Source organism: Rhinolophus hipposideros (genome assembly GCF_964194185.1).
Source record: "Rhinolophus hipposideros genome assembly, chromosome: 10".
NCBI lineage: Eukaryota > Metazoa > Chordata > Mammalia > Chiroptera > Rhinolophidae > Rhinolophus > Rhinolophus hipposideros.
Genome location: NC_138056.1, coordinates 22,948,028 through 22,964,409, shown reverse-complemented (window position 1 = coordinate 22,964,409; position 16,382 = coordinate 22,948,028). Strand labels below are relative to the sequence as shown.

Genomic DNA, 16,382 nt, shown 5'->3' with positions numbered 1-16,382 from the left:
ATGTTTTAATGTCTATCTATGGTCAAACCATTTTTGGCTTTATTATGAAAATAGTGCATAGTTTCTAAGAGTGTTCAATAAGAAACAACACTATTTTCTGAAATCTGAAAAAAACTACTATCATGCAGGGACTCAGCTCCCGCTCCCCCCACAAGAACGCAGGATATGGTGAGGCCACAAAGGAACATCAATGGAGCCATGGATAGGGGGTTCATACCATTATATTCTTGATGGCAGCTGGTCAAGACACAAAAGCAAACATCCACCAGTACCCCAACAAGGTGGTCTTCCTGTATCCCCTCTCGGTGGCGCCCAGGCAAGACACAGGAAGTAGGATCCACAGGACCCGCAATCCGCCATCTGTGCTTGCTAACCCCACTTGCTAGCCACAGTCCGCAATCCGCTTCTCTGCCAACCAACCAGCCCCCTAGCGTAGCCACAGCAGTTATATTAATGGCTAGTGGGTAACTGGTAACAGCTGATGGCCACCCAGACACAGTGGATGACCATCTGATTACAACTGATGGCTATCTAATAACCAAGCCAGCACCTTTTCACGTGAGGCCGAGAACCTGGAAACTGCTCTCTGGGACACTGTCCCCACAACTATTCTGGACATATTGTACCTCTACAAAATATGAAGCATATTTCTAAGCATAGTGTTATAATTAAGGTGGACATAAGAAAATATAGTGGAAAAGAATATTACCTCAGCTGATAACCACAATGTAATAGGGGAATGAGTCAGTATGGACCAATAATAATAATCCCACACTGTTATGTTAATACAGGCAGTATTGACGAAACACTTGTGCCAGGCATAGGTGGGGACAGAGCCAGGAGTGCAGTTTCCAGGCTCTCAGCCTCACATGGAAAGGTGCTGGCTCAGGTAGTAAATGGCCATCAACTGTGATTGGATGGCCATCAGCTGTGGCTTGTTGGCCGTCAGCGGTAACCAGTGAGCCATTGGCAACTAATATAACTGCTGTGGCTACGCTAGCAAAAAATGGGGGCTAGCAAGAAGATGGTGGCTGGCAAGCGTGGATTGCAGTTAGGACAGTGCGGGTTGCGGACAGTGTGGTGGACAGTGTGGCTCCTGCCTCCTGTGTCTCCAACCCAGCCGCCAGTGCGAATATAGTGATTCCCCTATCTATGGCTCCGTGGGTGTTCCTTTTTGGCCTCACCATATCCTGCGTTCTTATGTGGGGAGTGGGAGCTGAGACCCCACCTGACACCCCGCATGAGTCCCTGCATGACAGCATATTATTGCTTCTGATGATACAGAGATGCAAACAAAACAGCTGGTTTTTTTCCCCTTGAAAATCTCAGTCTAATGGTGGCTCATGAACACATAAATTATGACATTACCATAAAAAAGGGAGCACTGGAAAAATTATGATAGAAATATTTACTACTGGGTTGTAAAATAACTGAAAAACAAGAGTCTTAGCTGTGAGAACAGTATACGTAGTTCACATATAGGCCAGGTTTTGCCACTCTGATGCAGAAAGGCAGTTAATGTAATTCAGGTGAAAGTTCCCTTCTTTTGCTACAAATAAGCTTGGCATTAGCTTATTGGGTGATTCAAGTTGAAGCAGCTGAACTGTTTTGCCAAAATGATCTGGATAAGTAGTTCAATTATTCACTTCACTTGACTGTGGAGACTTCAGATTGCTGTTGTCTAATGAATTAAACAAGTGAATGTCAGCTTGGGAGATTTGTGTTATTAAAATATATTAATATTGGGTATAACTTTAACACAAAGGTTTTTGGAGAAAGTGTTTTCTGTTTATAGACATATCCTGCTCTCTCACTGGCTTGCTCGGGAAACTATAATTTTTCTATTTCTTCAGCAATAAATATAACCCCAAGTACAACATGGCTTTGGATTAGAAAAAAAAGGTTTAAAAAAGACAGTCAAGTATTAAAAATTTATATAAACACAGCTTCAGTCCCCTTTTTGTCAGGTAGGAATAGACAAATTTGGTTTGCTGGGACTGTGGCATTAGGCTGGGCAGGATGTTGCTTTGCCTTCAATTTATTGGTGTTCCTGGACTTGCTGACCTGAACAAACAATTACAAGAATGTCAGAACACCAAGGGAATGGAATTGGGATGACGTAGGAGGTGACAGCATGATAGGTATGTATGTTTACTAAATATTTCTGGTTCAGCTGGCTTCCTACCAGGCATCTGATTAGAATAGCATCTCTCCATTTGATGGGGGTCATGTGACTCTTCCTGGCCAATGAGGAGTAAGCACACATGACACAAGTTTACCTGTGTGTAGTATTTGACTATTCCAGGTACTCTGGAGTTTTTTTCCTTATGGCATAGTAATCGGCAACACTTGAGGTATGGTTTCTCCATCAACCTCAATGTACTGAGAGACCACTATAACCAGAGCCCTCTGCTGAACCATGATGGATATGTATCATTCATTTTAAGCTAGGGATTGGCAAACTTCTGTAAAGAATGAGATAGTATTTTAGGTTTTGCACATCATTCTGTTAACTACTCAATTCTGCTCTCCTGTGGCATGAAAATGGCCATAATATGTACATGAATGGATGTGGCTGTATCCCAAAGAAACTTACGAAAACGGAGGGCAGTTGGCCCAAGGACTAGTTTGCAAATCTAAGTCACAAAGCTTTCAAGATTGTTGCTGCAGCAAAACCTAGCCTATCTTGATACACTGTGGGCTGTGAGATGGACCCCCAAAGGAGATTCTTGGTTATCTGTGTTGTCATCGATCCTGCTCTGCTCCCTCTCAACAATTTACTTTCTTGAAAAGTCCAATTTAGCTGACCATGAATGTCTATGCTTTGTAACTGTCACTGCGTAATGTGCCAAGGAAAGGCAGAAGAGGCCTTTGCTTCTCTCTCACACCTTATCATAAGCCCTCTTCGGTTCAAACCTGTATCATCGGAAGCCTCCAAGTCATTGGTTCCCACACTTAAGCAGGCATCAGAATGCCTGGCGGGCTTAACACACAGATTGCTGGGCTCCACAACATCCCGAGTTTGATTTTGTCGGTCGGGGGAGAATTTGTGAGCTAGAGAATTTCACATCTGATCTTAAAGACACTGGTCAAGTTCTAAGGAATGAGTGATTTCCCTCACCCACCCACCCCCACCCCGCAACTTCAGTGTACATATAAATCAACGGAGGAACTTATTAAAATGCAGATTCAGTAGGCCTGAGATTTTGATAGCGATAACAGGCTGAGTACACCAAAAGTTTCGAGGAGCTAAAGGATTCTGACCGTCCTTTTTAGCTTCTAGGTTTGCATAGGGTTTAGTATAGTGCTAAGCACAGTTCAGGTGCTTAAATCTTGAATAATCTTAGGTCAACTTTGACTTCTCTCACATCTAACATACAACTGGTTAGCAAATTCTGTTGGTTCTACTGTCACAACATATAAAGCATCCAGCTACCTGTCACCACCTTTACTGTAACACCCTGATGTTGGCCACCACTATCGCTGGGCTGTATTATTTCAATAGCCTCCAAATTGGGCTCCCAGGCCTGCTGTTGCTCCACCCTACATCTCACCTTTGATACACACTTACTGTAAATTCTTTATACAGTAGCAAGAGGATATCTTAAAACACAGGTTCATCACAGGTTATTCCTCTGCTTAAAACTATGCATGCAGTGACTCCCCATTTCACTCAGCAAATTACAACGGCCTATCAGGCTTTACAAGATTGGCCCTCTTTTATGTCTTTGATATCTCCTAGTCCTCTATTCTAGCCACTGTTGCCTCCTTTCTGTTCCTTGAACTCACCAAGAACACTCTCCTCTCAGATCCTGGCACTTGGTGGTCCTTCTACCTGGAAAATTCTTCCTCACTTCCTTCAGTCTTAGCTCAAGTGTCACTCGGTAAGGTTTTTCCTGACCACCCTGTTTTCTTTTCTCTACCACTTCAATCTGACATGTATTTACTTATCTTCTCTCCACGTGGAATGTAAACTCCATGAAGATATTTTGTTCACAATCCCTAGCACTAAACAGTTTTTTTTTAAACATAGAGTAAGGTGCTCAATAAATATTTAAATGAATTGATAACAGAGTTTGCAGCTAACTGAAACAATCTTGAGGCTGCAGTTGTTTCTCTAGGTTCCTTCAAGACACACTGTTGCCAGCTAGTATTACTCATGTTATTCTCCAAGGAACAGTGGGTTTGGTAGAATCCTCTCCTAAATTCCTTTTCCATGGAATTTAAGTTATAAATCGGTCATTTAGTCTTGTCATACATTATATTACTGAATTTCCACTGATTATATTCCTTTTAATACATTTCCTTCCAGCACTTGGCGTCTTATTTTGTGTTCATTGTCCACACCCACAACCACCCTGCCCCTGGGTTAATTACAAGGCTGGAATAATTCTCTTGGAGAAAAAAACAAATGTTTTGTATTTCACTCAACATTTTCTTAAAAGTTTTAGGTAAATCTAAAAGAAAAACTTCTGATTCGAAATACTCGGGCCTATTGGATAAATGTCACCTTAAGGCAATTGAACGATTACTTTTAAGGAATCTGGAGTTTTAAGTCTTTTATAAAGCCACCCATCTTGCTCATTTCCAACGCGTTCTACAGCGAACTCCTAGGTTACTGGGTGATTGTTTTGTGGGGGAAGTTGCCTTTTTTCAAAAGACCTTTTGGGATGTGGGGGCTTGCTTGCTCTGCATACAGAAGAAATTCTAAGAGCTGGGATTGCACCACCCACACCACGCACCCCTTGCTTGCAGAAACCTTTGCCCCTCCTTCTGCACAAGGCAGTCCTCAGCTTCAGATCCAGCTGTTTGACACCTATTGTCCCCGTTTGGACGCCAAGCAATTTTGCCTGAAGGACCCTAGCTTCGACTTCGTTGCAAACTCCAGGCTCCGCTCAGGCAGCTTCCCCGGGGCTGCCCCGACCTGCGCCGAGCGGCAGCGCCCAAAGGCGGGGGCTTGGGCAAGGGGGTAGGAGGCCGAGAGAGCCCTTTCCCACTGGCGTTCGCGCCGGGCAGCCCGAGAAGCCGCGAAGGTCCCCGCCCGCTGCTTCCTCCACCCCCTGTGCCCCAGAGGGCTGGCTGGCTAAGTCCCTCCCGCTCCCGGCTCTCCGCCTCACTAGCAGCGGCTCTCGGTGCAGCGGGGACAGGGCGAAGCGGCCTGCGCCCACGGAACGTACCGCCACCCTTGCCCCCTCAGTCGCCCACTCGGGATCTCCAGCAGCCTCCGCGTGCGCACGGTGAGCGCCAGCCCGGACCGAGGCGCTGCAGGGGAAGAGGGCTGCTGCCCCGAGCGCCCTTTACCTCCGGATCGGCTGGACCTTTGCGAGGGGCTTGCTCCCCAAGTCTCTCCCCACCCCACCGCGTCCCCTGCGGTCATTTGCAGTGCCCTCTCCACCCCCGCCTGCCTCTTAGCCCCGACCTCTCTCTTTCCCCCCTTCCCTGGAAGGCGACAGTACCTACAGGCCCTCCCCGCGGGAGACCGTTGCCCTGGCCGTTGGCCGGCGCGGCGAGGTCCCGCCCCCGGCGCGAGCCTCGGAGCCCTGGGGCGGGTAGGCCGGACCGGTGGCCCTCGCGGGGGCGGGGCGGGGCGGGGGCGGGGGCGGGGGGCGGGGGGCGGCGCGAGGCCGGGCCGGGCGCCCCGCTGGCGGGTCGCGAGCGCGCCGGCCGTCCCTTCCTGTCCTCGCGGCGCGCGCGGCCTCACCCCCACCCCCACCCCCGCCCCCACCCGCTCGCTCAGGCTCCCGCCCGCTGCGCGTTTTGTCCCGCGTCTCGCTCCGTCCGCCGCCTGACTCGCCGCTCTTGTCCTTTCTCCCGCTTTTTTCTTCTCTCCCCTGACGGTCTAAAGATGCCCTCGGCCACCAGCCACAGCGGCAGCGGCAGCAAGTCGTCCGGACCGCCACCCCCGTCGGGTTCCTCCGGGAGTGAGGCGGCGGCGGGGGCCGGGGCCGCTGCGCCGGCTTCTCAGCACCCCGCAACCGGCACCGGCGCGGTCCAGACTGAGGCCATGAAGCAGATCCTCGGGGTGATCGACAAGAAACTTCGGAACCTCGAGAAGAAAAAGGTGCCAGGAGGTGGCGGGGAAGGAAGGGGTTGATGTTGTGACACTGCCCGTAGCCTCCGGTCTCCGGCGCGTCCCCTCCCCCCACGTTCGGGGCCCACAGTAAACCGAGCTTCGTGCCCAGAAAACGGGCTCCGAGGGGAGGTGCTTGTCACCTGACCCGGACGCGGCGCTGTCCCCCGCGGTCCTCTTGATTCCTGTCCCCCTGCTGGGGGCCCGGCCTTCTGGCCTTTTGGAGTGGGATGTGTAAGGGTGGGGACCTGTCCTGTCGCCAGATTTCACTGCGTGATGCCTTGTCTCCGTTACCAAGGCACGAATTCTGTGGCCAGGGCCCGCGGGGAGAGGCGGGGGCCCGGCGTGGGGCTCGGGGCTCGGGGCTGCCTCGTGGAGTCGGGGCGCCGGCGGCCTCTGGCCGTGGGCTGTGCCCCCTCCGTTACCGGGCACCGGAGGCCTGTTCAGAGCCCCCTCCGCTCCCTTGCGAAAGAAACGCGTGTAGGATCTTAAACGAGAATTGCTTCTCTGTAAAGCCCCGTTGGAGTGGGTCTTCCATGTGCTCCCCGCATTTGATGGTCTCCCCTACGTTTCCTTCTTTGTTTCAATTGTCTAGCTGCCTTCTGAGCCGCACGCTCACCTCGACCCCGAGAAGGTTTTCTGCAGCGGCTTTTTGTCCCCCGAGGACCCAAAGACGGAGGGGAGGCAGACTGCACCGATCGAGATGCACTGGGGGGTGGGTCTGGGTGAGACCGAGGGCGATCGCCAGGTTTCTGGGCACATGGAGACAGCGACTAACATGGCGGCGGCTGCGGGGAGAGGGAAGCGCTTTACAGGAGCTGCATTGTGAGCACAAAGCGAAAGCAGAGGGGGAGGGCAGAGAGCAGGCAGCCGCCGGGGCTGGCTTCCCTCGCCCCCCTCCAAAAAAAAAAAAATAAAAAAAAAAAAATCGAGCCACACCCACAATATTTTGGATTAAATATTTAGCCATTCTGGGTCACATCATGAGGTTTATCTTCAAGTTGGCCTTTTGTTTTATGCTTTCAGCCCAGGACAGTGTATCAACTCTGTTTTAGACGGACACGTGTGTGTATGTATGTATGTGTAGAAAAGGGTTCTTGGCAGAGTAATTCAACCTTCAGTAAGATTGGAGGTGGAAAAGGAGAAACAAATCACAAATGAGGTAATCATACCAGCGACTATTGTGCAAACTTTTTGTCTCTTACCTTAAAAAGAAATAATAACTTTCATTTGATAACTCTGCTTGTCCGCTGCTAGTAAAACATACTACATCTTGAATTTTGGAGGAAGTCATTTAAAAATATTTCCATCTAATAACATTACTTAAGATTTTGGGGTGGTAACTATTTGGCTAAAATTTTGGGCTGTGGGAAATAACTTGAAGGAAACGGATGATGTTTAGATCTTAGTTATTTGAATTGCTCATTTAATGATTAATTTTACATTTTTTTGGAGTTTTTTTTAGATTGGATACTTCTCTGTCTCGTCTGCTTCTGTATTGGGAATTTTACTTGAATTACCTGGACTTTATTTGAAATTGAGAGATGCTCTCTGTGGATTTCTACCTTTTTTCTGATCCTTTATTTTGATAAACAAGTGTGGTTTATTATAAGTGATTTAAATAGTAGATTTATCAGTATCAACAGGGCAACAAAAGTATTTTAATTGTGGAGTAGTTACATTCACATATGTAATAGAATAAGCTTAGCCAACACCACTATCTCCTGAGTCCGCCATCTAATTTAGTTTTTGCTGCTCTTTATGAAATTGGAAGTTAAGTATCATTTTTAAAACATCTAATGCAATAAACCTGTCAATCTTGTTGATGCTTGAATGGTTTAACTTTCAGAATTCCTAGGAAATCTGTTTTCTTCTAGGATAGGAATCAGAAGATAAATATTAATGATGTAACATTTTAGGTATAGACATTTTAATTAGACATTTGTATTTTAATAACTGAAAAATAATTCTTCAAAGACGTTCACATAAAGTCACGCACTGAGGAGCAGCCTGCTTCGTTGTAAGGTGACTGTTAAGAGTCTAGTGTTCACGTGTATCTGAAGACAACAAATCTAGTTTATAAGCCCCACAAAGACTTGAACCATGAAAGGTAACTTGATGTATAGGTTTGTATTACTATATATTGCCTATTCCTCCCTGCCCCCCTTGTAGAGAAGAAAGTAGTTATTACAGAGATTATAGATTAGGCTAGTGAATACTGAGGAATTCCCTTGCATGATGGAGATTTAACAAAATACACAAAGTAACATGTATTTCATATATTTTTTTCTGTTTAGTGTTTTGGGTGCTAGATCGTGGAAAGGTCAAATTACAGTTAAGTAAGGCTTTTTGATATCTAAGACTGAGCTACCTACTTGTTAAATGGTTAAGTTAGCAGTACTGGTGTTGTGACTTAATTACTATTAAAACTAAGTTTTACTTTTTTAGAAACTCAAGGCATTTTTTTCGTTATCTCGATGGTGTATTGTATAAAAGATCTTAACTGATTCATTTTTCAACAATCAGTGAGCATTTCTGGTATACCAGAAAAAGAATTTACTTTACAAATCAGTTTTGAACCTTTTTAGAAACTCTTACGGGATGAACTAAGATACTGTTTATAACTGGGTTTCTTTTTACTTCAGTCCACTCAGCAACTTATATTTAAGCTGTATTTCAGTCTTTACCTATTCGTAGGAGCCTTCTGGATAAACTGCCTTTTTCTGTGGGTGCTAAAATCAAGTATCCTGGCAAAAATTACTCCTAGATACGTAGTATCACTTACATTAAGGCATAGAGCGTTGAAATAATTTTATGTAACTTCATTTAAAAAACAAAGTTATTAGTTCATTTTCTAATAAATCGAACCATTAGAGGAAAGCTAAGCATCTGTTCAGTGAGAATGCATGCTTAACACTCATGAAATATGACCCAATTATGTAATGCAACTAAATGGCCTGGTAGTTTTGGAAATTTGGGCTTATAAAGACTACATGAGTGTTTAGCAAAGGGAAGAAATGCAGTTATAATAAAAAGAGTTTAGTGTAAAACTCCATTTATGAATCTTTCCACTGATTAAAGTATAAGGAATACGAATTGAGTGATTGCCTAGTTTTCTTCATCAGTTTGTTGGTATAGAACTGGGCCCAAGGCTATGCAGGATGATATTTTGAAATCAAGTCTTAATTTTAACTGAAGGGAGAGCTCATTTGTATGGTAAGTGTAATCAGTTTTGATGTAGAATAAAGGGTATTTTAATAGATGACATTTACAATTGTTGTACTCTGTAAATATAACAGGTTTAGACATTAGTGACTTTGGTAGGTGAAAGATTAACCCCTGTTCTGTTGCAAGACAGCCTGGCAGCTTTGTAACCAATATGTGACCAGATGTGTTCGCCAAAGTGTACTGTTTTTCATCCTACTCCCTAAAGTCTTCTTGCTCTTTGTGTCTTTGCAATTAATATTATTCTGAAAAAGGATGCTATTGTTGTTAAGATAACATTTCTTTCCAGAGCAGCGCAGTGTACCTATACTTAGAATTTTCAGTGCAGTTGTTGTACAGAATTTCTTTGTTAAGTATTTTGAAATAAAAACATTCTTAGCTATTTTATAACTAAAATTCTTTCTTGGGGTTAACACCTGAAGTTTTTCTTGACAGTTAAAATTTCTGATGTGTTAGCTAGCTTCCAAACTAACAATGAACTATTCCTCTGCATTGCAGAGAGCAAGAATACTTTGTTTTACATTCACCTTGTCACAGAAACGAAAGCACTTACAATGCTTAATTTGTTTCTCTCTGCCTGTCTGGGTGGGGTGGGGTGGGGTTGGTGTGTGTGTCTGAGAGATAGGGAAGTCTTTAAATTTTAATTTAAAAAGGAAAAGATGTGAATTCCCTCCTGATAATACGGATACCTTTTTCTGGGATGAGGGTAGAATCCTAAGTATTACAATGAGAATGGATTGTTTTAACCTGACTACATTGTTGTACTCGGGTATAATTCCCATGTGGCAAATTCCCAAATGTATAGGAATACATTTTGTGTGACTTAGATATTAAGCATACAATTTGTCATAATTTTATGTAATTAATATCTTAGTTTACATTTAGAACTGGATGATTAGTACTTTCATTGTTTAAAAAGTTAATAACTACTTGGAAAAGGTTAAACTTAAAACAACATGGCCTTGATTTTATTATCGTACTGTCATAGAAACTAAGATTTTTTTTTAAGAGCTTAAAGCCATGTTAGAATTTAGTCCAATTCATTTTACAGAAGAGGAAATTGAGATGCTATGTAAAATGACCCAGGTTGGAATGCATGAATTCTAAAGTCTCTTGTAATGTTTCAGAGTTAATTTGAATTTGTAATGCTCTGCAATGTCAACGTAAGCGTAATTTTTCGCGTTTAAGTTGATGCTATGGAACCAAATCTTTTACTTCAGATCCTTTAGAGTTGTTCAGCTTTAAGAAGCTGAAAGTGAAAGAAAAAGCTTCTCATTTCTTCTTCATTGTTAGACCTTTATTAATATCTTATTGTTAAATGTGTGTTTATAGGCCACACAGGTAAAAAAAAATCTGAGACTAGCAGTACAGGTACAGTCCCATGTTGTTGGGGCATCCATATTGTAATGAAATGAACTTTTAAAGTTTGAACTCTGAAGCCCCAAATGCACATTTGCCATACTCAAGACAGGTATGTTGTAGACCAGGAAATCTGGGAAAAGCATTACCAGTAGAAAGGAGTAGATGTGTCACAGTTTCTATCTTAATTCTTGTATTCCAAGTTTCTGGATAATTTTTAGTAATTGGTCCCGTTTTCTGGGGGAAATGAATGGAATGTACATAGTAGAGAAGAACATGAGGAGTAGCTGGAGAGAAATTTAACCAAAGTTGGAATTGTAAGTTGCTTGACTTCTGTTTATTTCTTTCTTTTTCCCACTAGCTATGCCAGTGCTTTTGTTGGATAGCATGAATGTAAAAACATAGATGAAAGAGCTTTTACTGGGCAGAGTGCAGAATTTCATATTTCCTGAGGAAAGGGAAGGTGTGCTTCTTGACCAAGCTCAACTGAAGTATTCTGTTTCCTTTAATTTCCTGTGCTACCTATTGTCTGTACACTTCCTTGACATTTTTATATTGCTTTATGTTCTTACCTTATGTGTTTTTCTAAATAGGTATTAAGCTTCTCTGAGGCAGGCTATTAATAACATACTGTGCCTTCCGCATGGTATATGCTAAATAAATATTTTCTATTTTGACTAAATCATCACATAGAAATATTTGTAGCTCCACCATCAAAACCTTGTTAAAATGGATTGCCTGAGGGGGAAAATGCATTTTGTCCAGAGCTATTTACTTTTAGTGTTTTTTATTAAAATGGAGTTTTTCCTGAAGGATTTTCTTTTTATTAATTTTTTTTTTTAGTGAGTACAGTTGATGAGTAGGCAAGCAGATCACATTTAAAATCTAGGTAGTTGTAAGCAAGATTTGTGAATAATCTTAGGAAGAAGGACAAATGATTGAAGCATTGGAAATTACTTAGAAATTTCATTGCATTCCCTTTAATACTGTTACTCAAACGGAAATAACTGAAATATACTTTAATAATTGGGGGAAACTTTTGGGTCTTTACTTTAGATGAATTACAGTTCACACCTTTTTAACATGGAACCTCCCAATGGAATGTATAAATCATTCAGTTGTACCGTCTCATCCAGTTGTACCGTCTCATCCTAATGAGTAGCTTGGTGAAAGCAGCTAATTCAAAAGACACCTGTTAAGATTATAAATGATCATTTGTTTTTCAAATACACAAAGCTTTAGACTTTTTAAGAATATGATTCAAAGTAAGTGATGCTGGAACATTATACTTTTAACATTATACTTTTCATTTCCTGTTAGGGTCAGCTGCTTCCATTCGTTCAGGCTTACCTGCATAATTACAGCCATGGGCAAGGAATAGGGTTTTTACGGGATTATCTTTTACCTTTTTTTTTTTTAGTTGGACAAAAGTCTTGTCAGATTAAACTCCTGGTTACTTATCTGCTTGAAAAATTATCTTACAATGAGACTCTAGATAACATCTAATCTAGCATCCTTTTACCATGTTCTTAGTGTTCAGAAATTGAGCGTTCTGGATAGGTGTTCATTCAGCTTTTCTGCATTAATCAGTCTTCTAGGGCCGGGTAGAGTGCTCATTTCTCAATGAAAGTCTATTTCATTGACAAATCTTAAGTTCTTGATGTTAGAGTTGCACCCCCACCCCCACTGTTTAATACTTTTGTTTTCTAGAACAACTCAGACTTCTGCTACATGAGAAGGCTTCCAGCATTTGGAGATAGCTGTTATGGATCATTTATGGATTGTACTATATGTTCTCTTTACCCTCTTAACTTTTGAGGAAACTTTTGTTTCTTATCTTTCTTGTCTTTTGTGACTTTTACTAACAAATAATTCTCAGTTGAATTGGTGGAGGGTGAATGGGAGGCAGAGTCAGCTGCCTACCACCACGTGGGCCAAGTCAGAACTAATGTTTCTAGGTGAAGAACAGGGAATGTAGGCACTGGGAGACTTGAAACAGTATCTAGAGAGGCCACTGAACATTATGGAAAGTTGGGAGGAAAAGAAATCTTTATCTTCTGTTTTTGTATTTGTCTTTCTACAGGTTCTTTCAGTACTATAGAAGTGATTTATTTGACCGGAGACAAAATAAAGTATAGCTAGTTCCTCTTACTATTTTTGTGATTTTTAAGCTTCAATTTTAAGTATGTGTTCTGTTCCCGTTTGGAGATCTTAATTATGAACAGGAGTTACGTCGTTTCCTGGAAAGCCAAACTAGTTGTTTTCAGATATTGTCTCCTCCAAATCTTTCTTGCTGTGACTATTTACAGTTGTTCAGTTGAAGAATTTTGGGTTTTGGGAGTCTCTCACCTCTTTTGCTATTTTTGATTGTATAATTAAATGTTTTCTTAAATTATTCTTTCATGGAATTTGTTAGATATAATTGTAAGGAAGGAAAGCTCAGGAGGAGGACAGCTATTTTGTATATTCATCTTCTGGTGCCCTCGTGGCACTATACTGAATTTTTAAAAAAATCTCAATAAAATAACGTAAGAGTGAAAGATCTAGGTATATTGTGATTCAGCACCATAATCCTCTGGAGTAAGGAGAGAACAGCAGCAGCAAGGCCCAAATGAAAGGTAGCAACAGCTGGAATCCTGAGTGGCATAATAAAAGGGGAAAGTGTTGCATACAAAGGATTTTTCTGGAATTGATGACCTGAGGCGAGTTATTTAATTGTACTGTCTTTCAGTTTCCAATTAGGTGAAATATGAGTAATAACAGTGCCTCCCTGATGGGGTTAGCTACCTGATGCTTTAAATTTGAGTTGTGTCTCACATGGTGAATAATGTCCACTATTATGAGCAATGAAGAAATGGAAGGTAGAGTGGGATTGGACAGCACTTGTTGGGGTAATTATTTCTTGGTATCACATGACTGTATAGTGTTTTGACATTTACTGGGTATTGTCACACCTCTATCCCATGGTTACCCTTCAGACACTGGGTAACCTGATTTTTATCTTGCTCACATGTGGTGCTTTATGTAAATTTTTAATATATTCTGGATGCTCAGTAGTTTGAAAAAGGTAACCCTAAATTGAATTTCAGGTAGGTTTTTCAAGGTAGAATCTGAGAGGGCAGGTTTTTGTTAATCAGTATTGTGGTAGGCATTGTGATGAAGTTGTCTTTTTATGCTAGGAAAATGGCTCCATTCTCCAGAAATATAATTAATATTTATTTTATGTGGATGATACGAGTACTTGACCAAATTGTCTAATACTACTGTATTCTACCTTAGGGAAGGAAAAAAAAGCTGTGTTTTGCTGGAGCTCTTTACTCTTTGCCTCTTCTGTTTTTATTGAAGTTACTGTTAGATCAGCCAATGTGACGAGCAAGTCTTTATTTAGTTCATACTGCAAATTTTAAACCCAAATGGACATTTTTTCTATTTGGACTTAATTTAAGCCATTGAATTGAATGTGACAATAGGAATGAGTGGTGTTACAGTGTTACAGTTACAGTGGTGTCATTGTCTCTGAGTAGTCTACTGCTCTGTCAAAGATGAAGCAAATTGTAGTATTGGATCAGTGCAGATACCACATCCTTTTTCTTATCTCCAAAAACTACTTAGAGGGAACTGGGACCGCAAGCTACCCTCATTTTGAAAAGCAGAAAATTAGACCAATTGATTGTCCTAATAGGCGAGGTGAACACAATTTGGTGTTCACCACTGAGTTTAATCATAATGTACCCTAAACTTCCAGAACTTTTGGCTCATAGTGCAAGATTTAAAATACTAATGAATGGAAGGTGGTAACCCTTCAGTGTTCAGATCATAAACGGATTTTTCCTTATGCAAATAATTACTAGGTTAAATACGCATAGGTGTATAAACTGGTCTAGAAAACTACCGTTCAAATTTTCTGTGTTTAAACCTGAACTTTTAAGCAACCTATTTCTAAATTGAGGTAGTTATATAATGGTTTGTAGGATCACAATTTGCATAGTATGCTTGATTCAGAATAATTTATTTCTACACTCCACTGGACTCACAAGAGAATTACAATGTATTTGACTTAGGTGAGTGTTTCTCAAACTTCAGCACACATCAGAATCACCCAGAGGGCTTAATAAAACACAGATTCCTGGTTCCACCCCCAGAGTTTCTGATTCAGTAGGTCTGGGGTGCTGCTGGAGAATTTACATAACAAATTCCTAGGTGATGGCTGACATTGCTGGTTGGGGATCACACTGTGAGAATCACTGACCTAGACCATCATAGGGTCTCTGCTGTGTGAGGATTTCATTAAATGTAATAGTGAACAAAAGTCCGTTTAGTTCATGTTACATTGTGATAAAGTTCTGTATACCTAAGCAGCCAGATCTTTTAATGTAGAACAGTTTTAGTTTTATTGTCATTCTGCCGTCATCTTATTAGTAAGTTTTGATGTTTCCTCAAATGAGGGCTGTTTATTAGGAACTTTGACCAGAACCAAGATTTTGCTTTTCTGAAGTTTGGGCAAGGACAAGGGATAAGATAGTTGTAACAATAGGATAGAAAGTGTTAACAGCTATAGAGGAACAAATAGAAAGCTATTATGAATGAAACTTTTATTATGGTTAGAAAAACGTTTCACAAAAGACCTGTAGTTTCCATTCATTTGATTAACTGCAAATTTTCTGATTGGATACCTATAGATGCATTAATTCAACTCACTGGGTATAAGGACCTGTGATCCGCTTTTTGAAAAATCCCTGTTAAAGATCCTTGAGATTTCTGTTACAACGTGACTTTTTTTTAACATATTTCTTCTCTCACAGTAAACTCATTTCTTGCAGTGTTAGTCGCAGTCCTCTTAAATTATTAGTCACAGTGGCTCTTAAATTATTATGAAAAATTAGACACATGTTACAGTCATGTAAAATCAAAATAAGTAGATGTATGAGCTTTAATAAAATCATAGATCTTTATTTTGGCTGCACCGAGGTCTTTTTGCATACTTTCTGGTGATATTCCGTGAAGATTTGTACTGAGGTGAGTTTCACATAGTAGCTGCTTTCCCTGTTAACCTATTTTGTTCCCAGTTATTGTAGTGGGACAGATTACTTCAAAACTTGTATCTATTTATTATCCACATGGATTCCGCCTGTAAGGGAGTTGGACAGGGTACATGGTGGGGTTGGTGTCGCTGCTCAGTGATGTCTGGGGCCTCAGCTGGGAAGACTACGGCTTGTTTACTCGCAAGTCTGATGCCGGGGCGAGGTTAACTCGGACACTAGGAATGCTGACCAGAATTCCGGTACAAGACTTCTCTCCATGGCTGGGCTTCCTCATAGCACGGCAACTGCAGGGTTATTGGACTTCTTATTGGGGCTCTAAACATACGTATTTTGCTATGTATAATGTGCACTTTTTTGCCCAAATTTGTGAGGGAAAAGTAAGGATGCGCATTATACATGGGTAGCACTAATTCCATATCTATATAAATGTTTTTAATTCTTTTATTTATGCTTATGAGTTAAAAGTGTAACTCTAGAAATCAGTAACTATATCTGTGTGCAAAATAATACCCTGGAATATGCTGATCGGTTTTGTTGAACTTACAACAACTAAGAGTTCTTGGCCTCCTATGATGCATAAATATCATAAATTTGTTACCGGTACATGGAATTTCTTGTACCTTGTATCTGTTCTTGTGTTTTGTAATTATGCCATAAAATTTCTTGTACCATAATATGTTAAAAAA

The 16,382-nt window shown here is 41.6% G+C and overlaps 1 protein-coding gene across 1 annotated transcript in view; it reads left to right on the top strand.

Annotated features, from left to right (window-relative positions):
- The first annotated feature begins 4,959 nt into the window (after nt 1-4,959).
- CAPRIN1 (cell cycle associated protein 1) overlaps nt 4,960-16,382 on the top strand; it is a 36,142-nt gene continuing 24,719 nt past the window's right edge. Inside the window, exons 1-2 of the mRNA XM_081062651.1 lie at nt 4,960-5,237; nt 5,846-6,061. Of these exons, the coding sequence (XP_080918777.1) occupies nt 5,846-6,061 (216 nt within the window). The 5' untranslated portion in view covers nt 4,960-5,237. The remainder of the gene's footprint in view (nt 5,238-5,845; nt 6,062-16,382) is intronic.